Source organism: Neopsephotus bourkii, unplaced genomic scaffold, assembly GCF_033783945.1.
Source record: "Neopsephotus bourkii isolate Nb327-2 ecotype Australia unplaced genomic scaffold, CSIRO-AGI_Nbou_v1 NB_673, whole genome shotgun sequence".
NCBI classification, from domain to species: Eukaryota; Metazoa; Chordata; class Aves; order Psittaciformes; family Psittacidae; genus Neopsephotus; species Neopsephotus bourkii.
The window spans coordinates 475,559-490,717 of record NW_026901172.1 but is presented as its reverse complement, the minus strand read 5'-3'; the positions used below and the strand labels follow the sequence as shown (position 1 = coordinate 490,717).

Below are 15,159 nucleotides of genomic sequence, written 5' to 3'. Positions count from 1 at the left end.
CCAAGGAGCTAACGATGTGGCTACAATGGTAAGAGAGGGGCTACCATAGCTACTGATAATGCAGCAGGTATTATTTTCAGTCAGCGCCTAATTGCCTTAGAGGAACTTATTAAACTGAAATCACTATTGTGTGAGGAACTATTCCCGTAGAGTATCTCCAGAGTGATCAAGATGATCCTGCTGTGGGCTACAATATAGATCAGTAAATGTGAAAGAGTGGTTTTGTGAGGAAGCTGTCATTTTCAGAGCTCACTTGGCAAGGGATGGGTCTGCACATTGTTCTGTATTTTAGTAAGCTGTTAATAGGAGAAATAATGGCTGATTCTCTTTTCAAATATTTGAATGCTCTTGATCACACTTGAATCAAGTAAAATGTAACACACATCTTTCACTTCTAGGTTCTTTGAAAGCAGCACCTAAAGCTCCTTCTCAAACACCTTTCAAAGTTTCTCTGTAATATTGTTTGGTAGCTCTGTATAATCAGCACAGCTTGTGATACATGAATTAGTTTAATGAAAATAAGAGCTGTTTTCCATCCCAGAGAACGTCCTGTTCTCATTAATACTAATGGATGTTACACTCGTGCACTGACAGTAACCTTACAGGGTTTATGGCCTGGTGATTTACCACTGACACAGTGTGATACCAGCTCTACAGCATGCATGCTGTCTTAGCATTTCACAGGAGAAACACATAGGCTTGGAGCTGGAAAAAACAAGGGGATTAAAGAAAACTTTATTCTCCTTGGGCAATAGAACACTAACATTTTGCATCACCAGAGCAGATTTTAGGAAGGGAAGCTCTGGAGATCCCCCTTTCAGCAAATGGTCCTCATCTGGGTATGCTCTGAATGGAAATGAGCTCCATTCTTAGGTTGTATGCCTAACTGGGGTTAGATGGTGCTGATTAGCTGGGAAGGTTTTTGAGTACCCTTTTCCTAGGGAGCCAGAAAACTTGACTGTGAATTATCAGTGAATTCACTGTCAATAATTATCCTGCAAATTATCTATTTCCAGATAAACATTTTTGCTCCGTGGGATACTTATTACAGTGGTTTATTACCCACTGCAGTTCTTATTGTAAATCGGGTAGTATAACAAATTACTTGAACTCCACCTGTGCAGGTATTAGTAGTGGATAGTTTAATGTTATTTTGAGGCAATTCTTTAACCAATTTATGCAGCACTCTTGGTTGTAACATTGAATTCACCCCTATCTCAACTAATGTGTACTGGAACACTTAAATAGCTGATGATCTTTGTTCTATTAGCTCAGATCTAAACAGGAGCTAAGAAGATGATACTACTCCCCCTTCAGTTGTTTTCAGAGGTGGCTGTTCAACACATTGGTGTAACAGTTGAGAGAACTATTTTTTGGGATTCCTATCCTCAGCTCCTCCAGCTGGTCAGTGTTAGTGGAAATGACATCTTTGGCCTACAGTTCTTAATGTATAATTGTTAAACTGTAATGCTGGAGTACCATCAGAGAGGAGAACATAGCAATGACGAATGTAAGTAAGTTTTACATTTAAAGACAAAAGAAGTCCATGCCAATCATCCAACCAGATATCTTGCTCCTTTGCTTCTTGGTCACGTTTTTCACTAGAGAGGATGAACTGTGACCACGTATATGTTCTCATGTGAGAATTCGTGTTGCAGTTATGACCTAAAAAAAAAAGATTACATTAAACCAGAGCAGATTGCTTATGGCAATTCCTGCGTGATGAAGGAACACAATGAAGAGCTGCAGTTCATATTTCTCTTCAGGTCTGTTCTCTTTTCATAGTTTTGTTTAAAAAAGTAGAAAATTGCATAGTATAACTACAAGTTCATTTGCATTCATATTACAGGCTGTGAGCTAGAACTGTCTTTTATATTTACCAAATATTGTTAGCAAGTAAGTGTGACTTGCATCAGTAAATTTTGGAAATGGAATGGAGTTTACACTTAAAGTTCCTTTTCTCTTAGTCAACACTAGCACCCTTCCCGTAAACTGCAGGACATCAGCGTGGCCACCATCATGGCAAATGCAACTTCATTGTCAAGGGTAATGAGCAAGGGAGTAGAGCAGTTCACTTACTGTTTCCCCAGCAAAACATATGCCTGTTGGGAACTGAGGATCACCAACTTCTGACTGGATGTAGTATTTCTAGACAAGCACAGCCACGTGTCATCTTGAGGATGCTGTATGTTATTTCCTAATAGAAAGGTGACTTCTGTTACTTTAATTTTTCCTTAAGCTCTCTGTCTTCTTGAGATAGTGGAATTTTCACTGATAGCGATTAAATTTGTTACAAGAACTTAATTTTTCACCCACGTTAGAATAAGTAGGTTCAATTGATAATCCTCCCTTTTATTTCTCTAATAATGGGGCTGAAGAAAACAGGTCTATAGTAAAAGTCTCCATTCCAGCAACTACTGCTATAAATGCAGTATGACTTTCGGAGTGCACTTTTCTTACATCATAAAGGTTATTAGATGACTTTATCTTTTATGCTTAATACATAATGTGCTATGGAAAGAATAATTGAGGAAGATGAAACTGAAAATACTTGAGAATGTTATCGGATCACTGCGCATGCTTCCAATCAATCTGTTTGCTCAGCCTTTCCCTCTGCTCTTGGATGGGCGCTCCCTGCCCTGTTAAGCATGTTGCCACTTTGGTTCAGATCACCTGCCTGTCAGCTGGAGGTAAAATAGCCTGTCTTTCTACCTTGTGAACATCTTGGTGATCACTCCTTGTCTGTCACCCCGAAGGGGGCACATCAGCAGTTAGATACTTGCATGCCCAGCATAACATCTCACTCATCATTTATGATCAGATCTGCACCGGTACTTTGCACTGGTCTGAGCCCTTTTCCCTGTCAGCTGAAGGAGATGCTGCCACTCAGACCCAGGAGGAGAATCAGATCTGTCTGGAAGCTGCAAAAAGCTTTTCTTTAGTCATTTACCTCAGTTAGCCAGAGCAGAGCTGCTTTTATGCCTTGATTGGAGATAACACTAGTGAAATAGCGATAACCTCGCCGGTGTACTTCTCTTCTGTATGTAAATCCTTTCAGGAAGTGCATGACAGCCTGTTTTCTATGGGTCTTCGTTTGTAAAGAAGCTGTTATCACAGAATAAGTTTAATGGGTCGTGAATTTCGTGTTGAAAGGAGTCTCCATGACTTCTGATCTGCTTGCAGTAGACCTATTGGCTCGGCAGCAAGTGCATTAGGCTAAATACGCTTCCTCCATTGACTCTAGAGGTAACAGCCCTAAATGCCTCATTAAATTTTCATGGGTGACTGAGAGAAGCCATGAGAAAAACACGGCGCCGGTAGCGGTGTGACGGCGGCGGGGCTCGAACCGGGGTCGGGCCGGCCAGGGGAGAGGGGAGGCCCGCGTTGGCGGCACCATGGCCGGGTTGCACGGGTGGGCAGGGGCCGGCGGCCGCCCACCCTCACTGCCCGCCCGCCCTTCGCCCCTCTCCGCAAGGGAAGCCCCTTCCACCGGCCCCGCCGCGCTGCCGCTGCCTCGGGGGCCCGCTCCCTCACAGCGGGGCTGCCCCGGAGGCGGGTGACAGGCTGGAGGCGAGAGAGCGAGACGTGTGTCCCCCCTCCGCCCCGCCCGGAGCGGGGGGAGCCCAGCCAGCCCCCCTTCCTCAGCCCCTTCTCCCTGCCCACCCGCACCAACGGCGCCGAGACCCCCAGCCCTGCGAGAGGAGGAGGAGGACGAGGAGGAGGAGGAGACCGACCCCTCATCAGCAGCTTTCCTCCGCCACACACCTCCCTTTTTCCCCTCCCTCTGGCCTCAGCGCTGCACTGGCGGGGGCCGGAGAGGGCAGGCGACGCGGGAAGGCGGCTCTCCCAGCATGGACGAGCCATGTGTATCCTAAGGAATAACATCAGCTGCTGCGCCCACGATGGGGAGCAGAGGAATGCGAGGAGGAGAGGGCTCGCTGGGGCAGGTGAGGGCGCCGGCTCCCTTCTCCCTTCGGCGGCCGGGGTCTGGGGGGTGCGGGGGGGGTGTGTTGCGGGACGGGCGGCTGCGCCCCGGGGTGCTCCCTCCAGGAATGGGGAACCCGCAGCAGGCATGGGAAGGCATCTGCTCTCCGGAGGAAGTTTTGGGTTGCCCGTCCTCCCCCCGCTACCTCCGCTTCGTTCCCGTCACCCGGAGGGGTAGAACGGGCTGAATTTAGCGAGTCGCTGGAACTTGCCGGGGTGAAGGGGAGCGGGGTGCGCGGCTTTCCGCGGGGCACAGGCGGCTTCTCGCAGCCCCCCTCAGCCCGGACGCTCCATCCCCTGGAGTCAAAAGATGAGAGAGGGACCCACGGCCGCGGGATTCCCACCGCCGGCTGTGAGAGCCGAGCAGTGCCGGGGTCCGGCGCTGCTCCGCGGGCTGGGCGTGCAGCCGCTCCGCGGTCAGAGGTTCCAGCCGCTGCCCAAGCGCCGGTTGCACCTTCGGCTGCGGCCGCTTCCCGCAAGGCGGTACGGGGGGGAGGCGGCCCCGCCGCCGTGCAGGGAGGCAGCCCGGCCCCCGGGGCAGGGAGGGGGCCCCCCGGCTCCTCGGCTGCGCCGTCGCTGCCTTCCCCGCGAAGGTGCAGCAGGGGCGGGAGACGCCGCGCAGAGGAGCGGAGGGGAAATGGCGCCGGGAGCGGAGGGGCCGCGGGCCGAGGGGGGAGATCTTGGGGCCGAGCCTGCCCCCCCGAGCCGGGAGCTCCTCGGTGCTCGGCCCCAGCCCCTCCGCGGGAACCCCCAGTGTGCGTTGAAAGGACCGAGTGTAAAGCGAAGAGTTGCGTTCCGGGGTGCTGTGCGTTCTCATAGCTCGCCTTTAATTGGGAAAAGAGCCCCACAAACAAACAAAACCCAGTGTTGAGCTGAATGGTTTGGGTGCTTTTTGTGTTTGTGCACGGCCACCGCGTCGCTAGGATCAGCTTAACAGAGACCCTTGCATTGGTTAAAGTTGAAAATGCATCGCTCCTCGGCTGCCGTCCGTGGGAAGATGCGCACGGGACCGCTGCCAGCCTGGAGCAGGGCAGCCTGACAGATTCCACCGGGATGAAAACTCTCCAGGAGCCAAGGCCACCGCTGCCTTTTGGGGTTTGCAGGGTGTTTCACACCGTGGCAGCTCATATTCCTGACCGGCACATTCGAAATGCCTCTATGAATGGTAAAGTAGTGAGGTGGGAACTTGGTCTGCTGTTCATCCGAACAGTAAATAACAAAGCTTGTTTCTGGTTTGGACAGTCGTGGAGATTGCAGATGAATGGAAACTTTTTAATTTCCCAATGGACTTCTGTTTTATTGTACATTTCAAACCGGTTACGTTGATTTTTAGGTCTTTCCCCAAAGTACTTTTAAAAGCAAACTCCTTGGAACTCTTTGCCATTTGTCTAAATTCTGAATGCATGTCTGAAGCATTTAATCATGTTTATTGTTTTCAGCCACTCAAACGGAATAAAAATTACTTATCGTTGGTGAAGCTTATCTCGCAAGCTGTTTCACAGTATGTTTCCGTTGCAAGACACAGGGCTGTGTTAAGCTACTGATGATGACTGTATTGTTTATTGTTCTTTCACTCTCCACCCTAACCCCCCATAACACCAGAATCAATCTGTTCCTTTATACTGTACTCAGAAATAATGGAAGAGCAAGTTTTCACTGGTTAGTTTGATATTTCCACTCGTATCTGAGATTTATATCTTTTATATTTGCTCTTAAGCTGTTTTTCATTGAGTGTGCTGAAGGCAGCTGATGTATTAAAGAAAGAGTTAAGGCACAGAGCTAAAAGGCACTTTTGAAACTCTTGAAATGGAACTGTAGGTGGAATTAGTACTGGATTCATGGCCACTGTTTATTTCTTTAGCCACATACGTAACACCTTCCTAAAAAGCAAAATTCCTGTTCCTTTGTTATTACCACTTTGTTTCATTACACATTTAAAACACACTATTCACATTTGTCTGAAAGTTCAGGTTTATTGTTTGGTGTGTTTTGATACAGATGCTCATCTTTGACTGTACTTCATGGATGGCTTTGCTGTACTTTTAACAGTGTCTCGGCACAGTGATGGAGGACACCATCATGTTTTCTTGTAGTATTACCTTTGGGACTTTAGTGACTGCACACATCAGTGATTTCATCTTGGGAGGAGTGAAATTTATTTTCTTTTTTCTTGGGTTGGCTGGGTTGGTTTTTTTTAGCTCAGCTGGTGAAAGACCCCGTGTATGTCCTTTGACCTGTGGCCTCACATGATGAAGTGACACTAATAGTGGAGGATGTAGACTTGAAGTAGGTGCTACTAAGGTTTCAATGGGAGAGGTACCAGAACGAACACGTCCTAGTGGTCAGCCTGCTTGGTTCTTTGGGCAGGGCACAGTTTGTTAAATACACTTTGGAAGACCCCTGCATAGATGTATAAACAGCCCGCGTTGCCAGTTAAACATTGGCTAGAGATGGGAGAGCCTCTATTTTTGCAGTTGTGTTTACCTTTAAAATTGATAGCAAATACTAGCAAAGAGAACCAAGATTTTCTAGACTTTATAGTTCAAATTAACTTTCCCAGTCAATATTTAGTCAATGTCTCGATGGTGAAAGTTAACTGTCCAAGTCAATGTTTAGTCAAGGTAATGACTTGGGTTCTATAAACACTGCCCAAGAATTCTTTCAAAATTCATCAGAGTTGCTGGATCACAATATGTTTACTCAGCCAATTACTTAGGAATAAAAGTCCCTTATTACTTGGTCTCTCATATGTCCAGGACTATTTGATATTATTTCAGCAGCGCTTGCCTTCAGGCCTACTTTGACTTCATCCTTACAGTTCTGCCTTTAAAACATTTACCTGCCTGGTGGATTGTGACATAAAATAAGTCAAAATAAGTGCTGTCCTATTCTTATGGATAGGAAAGTGAGGGCAAAGATATCAGGTGCTGGCTTGCAAAAGGAAGTGTAAAACCTTGCAACGTGTAGTGCAGCAGCAGTGTTTATGTATGTAGTCTCATGGAAGTCTTTGAGGGGTATGTACCGAGCACCCAACTCCTCCTACAGTGTGCAGGAAGAGGAGGGCACTTCTGATAAAGCAATCATTAGATAAAACATGAGAACAGTTTTGGTGTCTGGGGCAAAAAAATGATGAAATTGAGTGTTTTGATAGTGGTACTTAGAGTGCAAGATTGAGGCGTCTGGGAAAGAATTGGAAATCTCTATTGCAATTCTTCCTTTCTTGGGGTTGAAACAGGATCTTCATTCTTCCAGGCTGTCACTTAACTCTTAGATGCTAAAATCACAGTCTGGACTTCAACTGTGTCAGTGGTTTTTTCCTTACTTTCTTTTTAATTATAATTGTACCACTTGCAAATGCATTCCTTGGCATTACATGGGTATTAGAGAAGATATTCATTAGGATTTTACTAATCTGAACCTCAAGTGCTGTTCTGCAAATTTGCCAGCCTTTGTAAGGGGGTGCTTGACTTTATCTGCTGCACTGTTTTATTAGGAGTATTTTGATACAGTGGAATGAAAAGTGTATATTCTCAACCAAGTAATTAATCAGATTTAAACATTTTAATTTTCCTACTTTGACATGTCACATAGAGAGCCTGCAACTGTATTTTGCCCTTAACACTGGGTTTTGCCCAATCTAGCTATAGTAAAATTGCATTTCATGGTTGTGGTTTAAGAATTTAGTCCGTGAATCGGTCTTCCATTTCTGTTTAAAGGCAGCAGAATTGTCACAGCTTAGAAGTGAGCCAACCCAACACTGTGAGATACAGGAAGGCTACCACGTTACTGTGCACAACCTCATCTGGGTATCTAATCTTACACAGCTCTCTAACCACATATTCAGGTGTTACGGTGGTGAGCAGCGTTCACGGGCTTTAACTGTGCAATATGGATCTTTGCATTCTTCTTTTTGTTGCTAAAACAATTGAAAGCTCCTTTCAAACACTGTAAGAACTTGTGTGAAAAAGGTTGTAGTGAAAAGCCCCTCACCGTGTCTTTATTTTCAGTGTTTAAGTCACACACACACTTGCTCTGTCACAACCTCCCAGTATGAGCCTTGCTGGTTACAGTGGGGTCTGCACAACCTATTTTCAGTGGTGGATCTTTTTCAAGATGCATGCCCCTTTGCAGAATAAGATCAGAGAGACCTGTCAGCTTTTGTTTCTTAATCAGTATATTGCTTCTTGAGAAAAGAGTGAAGCTCATACCCTGGAATGACCAGTCATCCATCTGTGGATAGCTGTAGGCTGTCATGTCCCCAGATGTGGGGGAAGCATCTATCCAAGACCTCAGCTGTGTGTCCTAACCAAATCCATCCACAGTTGAGCAACAGGACTGCTGAAGGGCTAAGTTGTCACATCCTGCTTTCACTCAGTCCTCCTCTTGGATACATGAAGTAGTTGATGTGGCCTTACAGCCCTTGGAGGTGTGATGCTTTACTTTAGCTGTTTATAGAATCAGAACAGATGATAACTGTGTATAAGCTTTCAAAAATACAGTGTTCCTGAGCAGGAGAGGCCTGCCAGGGAGCAGGCTCAGGTCAGTTTCTAGCCTGTAATCCTTTGCACTCTCTATGGATAGTGCTTCTCCTGTCATTCCATTACTGTTGCTTTAATGAGAGTGAGCAAATTCTTATTTTTCTTAAAGGTATGGACAATGTAAAAAGAAATTAAAATAGGTAGTTTAATGTCTAAGTACACAAAACACTGGTTTTTTCTGTATTGAATTTTCTCTATGTATATGTTATATATATGCAAGGATTTATTAGCTGCTCCTCTTATGATAAACCTTTCTCAGGTATACAGATATTGTGAAGCAGTCACACTGAGGGATTACACCCCCCTCCCCAAAATAGTGATTACTCTTGTGGATAAAAGAACATCAGTTTCTTGAGAGTCTTTGCAATTCCCCAAGCCTGAAGGCAAATGAATAGAAATTTAGTGGACCACCTAGTTCTTGACACAGAATTCTCCGAAGAGGAGTCTGACCTAATTTATATTGTATTGAATCAAATAATCCTATCATGCATGTGTGCTTGCCATTTTGTTTCCTTTTAGCAGGCATATTGCTGTCTTGCAAAAACTTTGGATTTAGATGTCCCTATGGTTTTAGGAGATGCTTTTCCTCAGTGAGTCGTTACTGGAAAATTACATTTAGAGGACATTTGTGAAAAGGCAGCCAATCAAGACACAATACTAAGGCTGATAGAATTATTCATACCTGAATGTGAGTGTATCATTGTTTGGTACTGAGAGTAATCAAGAGTCCTCTAGTACAAAGTCCTGCCATTATTACTAAAGATGGAGCTGGAATCTCTCCAAAACGTTATTTTGCAGCAAAAACCAGTATAAATATCTTCATCAGCAGTGTGATAGGGATATTGGTGGGTGTGCCTTGCTGTGGATGATTGCTGCATTTCATCTTCACAGGGTTGCTGATGATAAGTGGTACTGAATGTATTTGTTGGGACCAGCATGCTTTGAAGCTAATTGGGAGTTGATTATTATCCAGGCTTCTTAAAGCAATTTGTGATGTGCAGATCCCCTTTTTGGTGCTATTCTCTACATATCAGGACTCATCAGTCTGTCGGTGTTAGTTCCCAGGATACACTCTGAAGCTTATCAGTTGGTTCACGTTTTGGAAAAGAACCTTTAAAACCTGCACAGTTTTATTCTTGGAAAGCTTAGGACAGTTGTGGAGCTGCAGAAATTGAAGATCATAGCAATTGCAACCTGAAAATAGTCCTTTGCTTTCAGTGTGAATAGGTACCCTAGCTGCAGGACTCTTACACTTACTTAGTGTCATTCAGAGAGGTTTTGCTTAATCTCTTTTGACAAGACTCACTTTTTTCGTTTAAAAGTGTATCTTTTTTAAAATGCAGTGTTTAAAACCTTTTGGCTTGCCAGTTACAGATTGTTTTCTCCTCCGCTTTCATTTTAGGAGAGCTGAGCATAAACACCTCTTTAAACCTGGTGAGTGATCAGCGAGTTAATAGGTTTGACAGTCGCTGGGTACCAGGTGACTCTTCTTGTTTTAGCTCTGTGCAAATAAGCAAGGTTTTACTTCTTTTCCAGCTGTGGAACAAATTGTATGAGGTTACACTTTCCTTGGGCTGCGTGTGGTCAGCACAAGAGATGGAACAGAGTAATGCACTTTATAGTCTTCTTAGCCCATGTAAATGATAATCGAAACTGAAAGAGGCTCTTTAATGGATACTTTCCTAATTCCCACAGTGTCACATTGGTACAGGTTTTTGTCTTCTGGCTAAGATTCACAATATACTTAACTAGGAAGAAAATCCACAATCTGATGATTTCAATTATGAAAAAGTTAAAACAATTTTTAATAACTAGAGAAACCAAGCATACTGAACAATAATGTGTATTAAAAATATAGGTTGGTGTAACTGCTGTCGGTTAAAAGTTGACTCACTAATGCACAGCATAAAGTAGCTTCTTAAACATATGGCTGCCTTAGTTGTACGTACCAAAAATAATTTCATCAATTGATTGAAATATTTAAATGAGATTATTGACATTTGTAGCTTCACATTTAGAATTTGGAAATGAGAAGGCTTTAAGTATGCCCATTTGAAAATGAAGAACTTTAATTACTTGGTAATCCAATTAATGCCATACACACTTCTTATTTTTTCTTTTACGTAAAACTTTTCTAACCTACTGACAGATTGGTTTGGTTACTTAAGAATAGTAGGCATCAGATTGGTTGTTTCTCACCCTTAAGGATTATACACTTCTTTTTAATGCTTATAGTAACTGAGGGGGAAAATGTGGGTGATCTCTACGTCATAGAAAAATGTTACATTTCTGTTCTAGTTAATTGAGATGCAGCTTTTAATAGACTGTGCTAAAGCAGCAAAGAAAGAGAGCACTTAAACTTATTTGATTTATTCAGGTGTCTCAAATAGTTCCTGAGACCGAGCCAGAATCATAGAACCATAGAGTAAAGGTTGGAAAGGACCTTAAGATCATCCAGTTCCAACCCCTGTGCCATGGGCAGGAAAACTTCCCACTAAACCCTGTCACCCAAAGCTCTATCCAACCTGGCCTTGAATACCACCAGGGATGGAGCATTCACAGCCTTCCTGGGCAACCTATTCCAGTGCCTCACCACCTGCAGTAAAGAACTTCTTCTTTATATCCAGTCTAAACTTCCCCTGTTTAAGTTTTAACCCGTTACCGTTGTCCTGTCACTACAGTCCCTAATGAAGAGTCCCTCCCCATCATCCTTATAGGTCCCCTTCATATACTGGAAGGCTGCTATGAGGTCTCCATGCAGCCTTCTCTTCTCCAGGCTGAATGAAGAGATCCAAGCCTGCAGGGTTCAGTGCTCATGCAGAAGCAGACTGTGTTAGTAATCTGACAGCGTTTCCAGGACCTGTCAGTCTCTGCCTGGAGACTGGCCATAATAGTTCAGTTGGCATGTGCTTTTTTGCCAGATTAACATGTAGTAGGTCATGTGAGTTGTGTCCTTATCGGGTTCATACCTTTCCTTTGATTCTCTCTCACAGTAATCTGTCAGGATTGATGGGAGGAATGAGAAACTTTCTGTGTTTTTAGGATGGTGGTTATTGTAACAAGTAGTCAGCATCTATGAAGAGTTTCAGTTTTACCCTCTTTTTGGTTTCATTGTATAGCCTTTACTAATCAGATAATTTTTAACATATATTCTGCTTGTGGCTGTGGTGGTGCAGGAGATTCTGCTTCCTTGATCTTTACTAGCTCTTTAAGTTAATGGTAATGGGCTGCTCGTGCACTGATAACTTGGACTTCAGCATATTGCTGCAACAGAGTTCAAGGCTGGAATTTCCAGCCACCTACATGATTAAACCAAGCATAAAAGTAATTAGGTAAAAAGCAAAATAATTTTAAACTTTAATGCAGTCCAGCAGATAATCAGGAAACTGCAGTGCTCTTTAGTTCATCAACAGTGAGCGTGGTGAATATTTTATTAATCTTTCAATTTTCCTTTTAATTCCTTTACGTAGGAAAATACCCAGTTAGTTTTATTGTTACTGCCTTTTATGTCAGTCTTCTTCAAGCTCTGAGGCATATTAGCAAATTCAAACCTTTTAATGACAAGATTAGATGACCTGTTAGGTGTTCGTGTCTTAACTGTAGCAGCTCTACCACTAATATAGAATCATAGAATAGTTCGGGTTGGAAAGGACCTTAAGATCATCAAGTTCCAACCCCCCTGCCATGAGCAGGGACACCTCGCAGTAAACCATGTCACCCAAGGCTCTGTCCAACCTGGCCTTGAACACTGCCAGGGATGGAGCATTCACAACCTCCCTGGGCAACCCATTCCAGTGCCTCACCACCCTCACAGGAAAGAATTTCCCCCTTATATCCAGTCTAGTGTCAAGGGCCTCCCCAGTAGATGGATATTTTTCCCCCTCTTTTTTCAACATAATAAAGGATTTTCTTCCCTAAATGTGCACACATTTTTATATTTGGCCAGTGTACCACAGTAACGTCATCTGAAAATGTTAATGCCCCTGTTCATTGTTCTAGTACACCTGGGAGTTGATTGCGACAAAGACACCCCCCCCCCTTTTTAATTACACTATAATTAATACCAAACAAATCAACATGAAGTGCTGCTTCACACAGTGAGTTGGCAGTTTGCTCAAGTTTAAAAACAGTAAAAAAACCATCAGTGAGTTTAATAAAGATTGTTTTATGGTAGGTTTCTTTTGTTCTGAAGTAATTAAATCTCATGTTATGGCTTCAGGACAGTTTCCCACCCACCATCCCCGTGTGATGGTTTTCATATATTCAGACCCATTTATCTTCCTTCTGTAAACAAGAGAAATGAAATCTTTGAGAAGTCCTAAAGAGGATAACAAATTGAATTGACCACTTACTGTTCCTGGCGCTCAGATTTTATGATCCTTAGCTCCCTAGTGCTGGAGCGAGCTATTCAAAAGCACTGTGTGAGAGTTACAGCTGATGAAATTTGGTAAAGTTCTTTCCAATGGGAAGAACTACAGTGATTTACATCAAATGAGGGCTTGTCCGCTGTTGCTATGTTACGTTTGTAGGAAATGCTAATTGATTTTGGTGCACACAGATCCTCAGAGAAAAGTGAGAATTGTTATCAAGTGAATCCCACTGTGCCACGGTTTGGTTTCTGGATCTCAGTGCAGGATGATCCTGGAGAGGACATGAAATCCTTTTTATGCTGTGAAACAACACTGGAAAAATAACTGCCAGAGCTGCAAAACAGGTCTGAGACTTCAGCACTCCCAGGTTTTGGCTTGACAAAGAGCACCGAGTGGTTTTCATAACGGAGCTCTGTTTGCAGCTTCAGTCTTTGTGGCAGGACTGTTGATCCAACAGGTTACTCACTTGTGTTATCCCTTTTGAATGTAGCCTTTCTTGTGTTTCCTTCTTGCATAATTTATTCTGTTGGGCTCTTGGATAAGCTGAAGAGATGGCAGAGAGAGGACTCTCTATGGGATGGTTCTGTCACTCACTGCTCTTTGTAGAAGAAGCCTAGTTCATTAATTTCTACAAGATGCCCAGTCCTGACAGCTGAAATTTAGGTGAGAAGAATCCTATTCTCAGTCACTGAACTCTAGTTGCCATGCTTTTTCCAGACAGCAGGAATCCAGGGGAGCGGATCACATGTATCAGATGTCAGAATACTGCTCAAGCCTGTGTAGGGAACTAACTCTGTTCTTTATTGCAAAGAGCATCTTTAGTTCAAAGAACAGATTGCAAATGACCCGGAAACATTGGGAGTGGCTGATTCTGCTAATCAGTATTTTTGCATGGAACTTTTAGGTGGAGATGGGAAGAAGGGCACAGTGCAGAGAAGGAAAATAGTACAGGTAAATGTCATTTGTTTTGTGGATCTGGTAACACAAGAATAAATCATCTTGATGAACATGGTGTTGATTTCAGTCTTTGTGTCTGGCACTGTGTACATAGTTTGCACATAAACAATAAGAAGCTATAATATTGTCCTGATTTCAGCTGGATAGAGTCAATTTCTTTCTAGTAGTTGGTTCAGTGCTGTGGTTTGGGTTTAGTCTGAGAACAATGCTGCTACCACATCAGTGTTTTAGTTGTTGCTCAGTAATGCTTACCCTAAGTCAGGGGTTTTTCAGCATCTCGTGCTCTGCCAGTGAAGGGGGACACAGGAGCAGAAACAGAACACATGGCCCCAACTAGCCAAAGGGATATTCCATCCCATAGAACATAATGCCCAGTATATAAAGTGGGAGAAGATTGCAGGGAGCAGCAGATCACTGCTCAGGGACAGGCTGGGCATCTGTTTGTGTGTGGTGAACAATTACATTGGACATCACTTGTCTGTCTCATGTTTTATTCCTCTCCCTCTCTTTTGTATTATTATTGTTATTGATGGGAGAGGCAGGAAGAGGAGTGAGTGAGTGATTGAGTGGCTGCGTGGTACTTAGTTACTGGCTGGGGTTAAACTATGACAAGTATCAATTTGAGTGTCTGTAATGGACTAACTCTGAGTTTTGTTGTCCTCATTGTGATAGACTATGTTGTATTATCATTGGCTGCTTCACAGTGATTTTTAAATTTACCTGTTTATTAAAGAGGAGTACTCTTATGGTGAATAATAGTGACTGTATTTCATTTTCATATGTGGACATATATTTTCATGAGAGAGACTAACTCTGGATTTTTCCAAGACTGTCTAGGCTTTGATTTGTTAGGAGAAAGAGGCGTCAAGAAACCCCCAGGAATTGTGTTGGTTTCTAAGCAATTAGGGTATGTATGGTTACTTCTCCAAAAATCAGTCTGGAGATCAGTGTAAGGTTACTGTTCTGTATGCAAACAAACTGGAACCAGGATTCCTGAGGGTTCCCTCCAATTTCAGGTATGAATATTGCAGGTGTAAGGTAAGAAGAGCAGCTTAAAGTTATAATCATGAAGAAGTAGTTTGTAATAGTTCTCAAGTTTTCACATTAATAAAATGGGAAGAAAGTTCAGCCTAGAGTTAGAGAAGAGTGTTAACAGAAGTTTTGGTCATTGCTGATGTGCTTCTGTTGGACTGCATCCTTAACCTTGTAGTATCAGTGCATGAGATAAGATGCGGACGTGATGATATAGTGTATATTAGACTTGTTAAGTCCTTATGGGAGTCCTAATTGTTCCAGCAATTGCTTCCTGT

At 43.4% G+C, this 15,159-nt stretch overlaps 1 protein-coding gene across 15 annotated transcripts in view; it reads left to right on the top strand.

Moving 5' to 3' along the window:
- DAB1 (DAB adaptor protein 1) overlaps positions 1-15,159 on the top strand; it is a 478,677-nt gene that overhangs the window by 303,237 nt on the left and 160,281 nt on the right. For 4 of the 15 annotated variants that reach the window (XM_061353378.1, XM_061353374.1, XM_061353365.1 and 1 more), the window contains exon 1: positions 3,599-3,947. The exons of 7 other annotated variants lie outside the window; for them this stretch is intronic. In XM_061353378.1, coding sequence (XP_061209362.1) covers positions 3,863-3,947 — 85 coding nt within the window. In that variant the 5' untranslated portion in view covers positions 3,599-3,862. Of the gene's footprint in view, positions 1-3,598; positions 3,948-15,159 lie in introns of those variants that run through there. 4 more of the 15 variants (XM_061353376.1, XM_061353367.1, XM_061353375.1 and 1 more) reach the window with 3 other exon arrangements.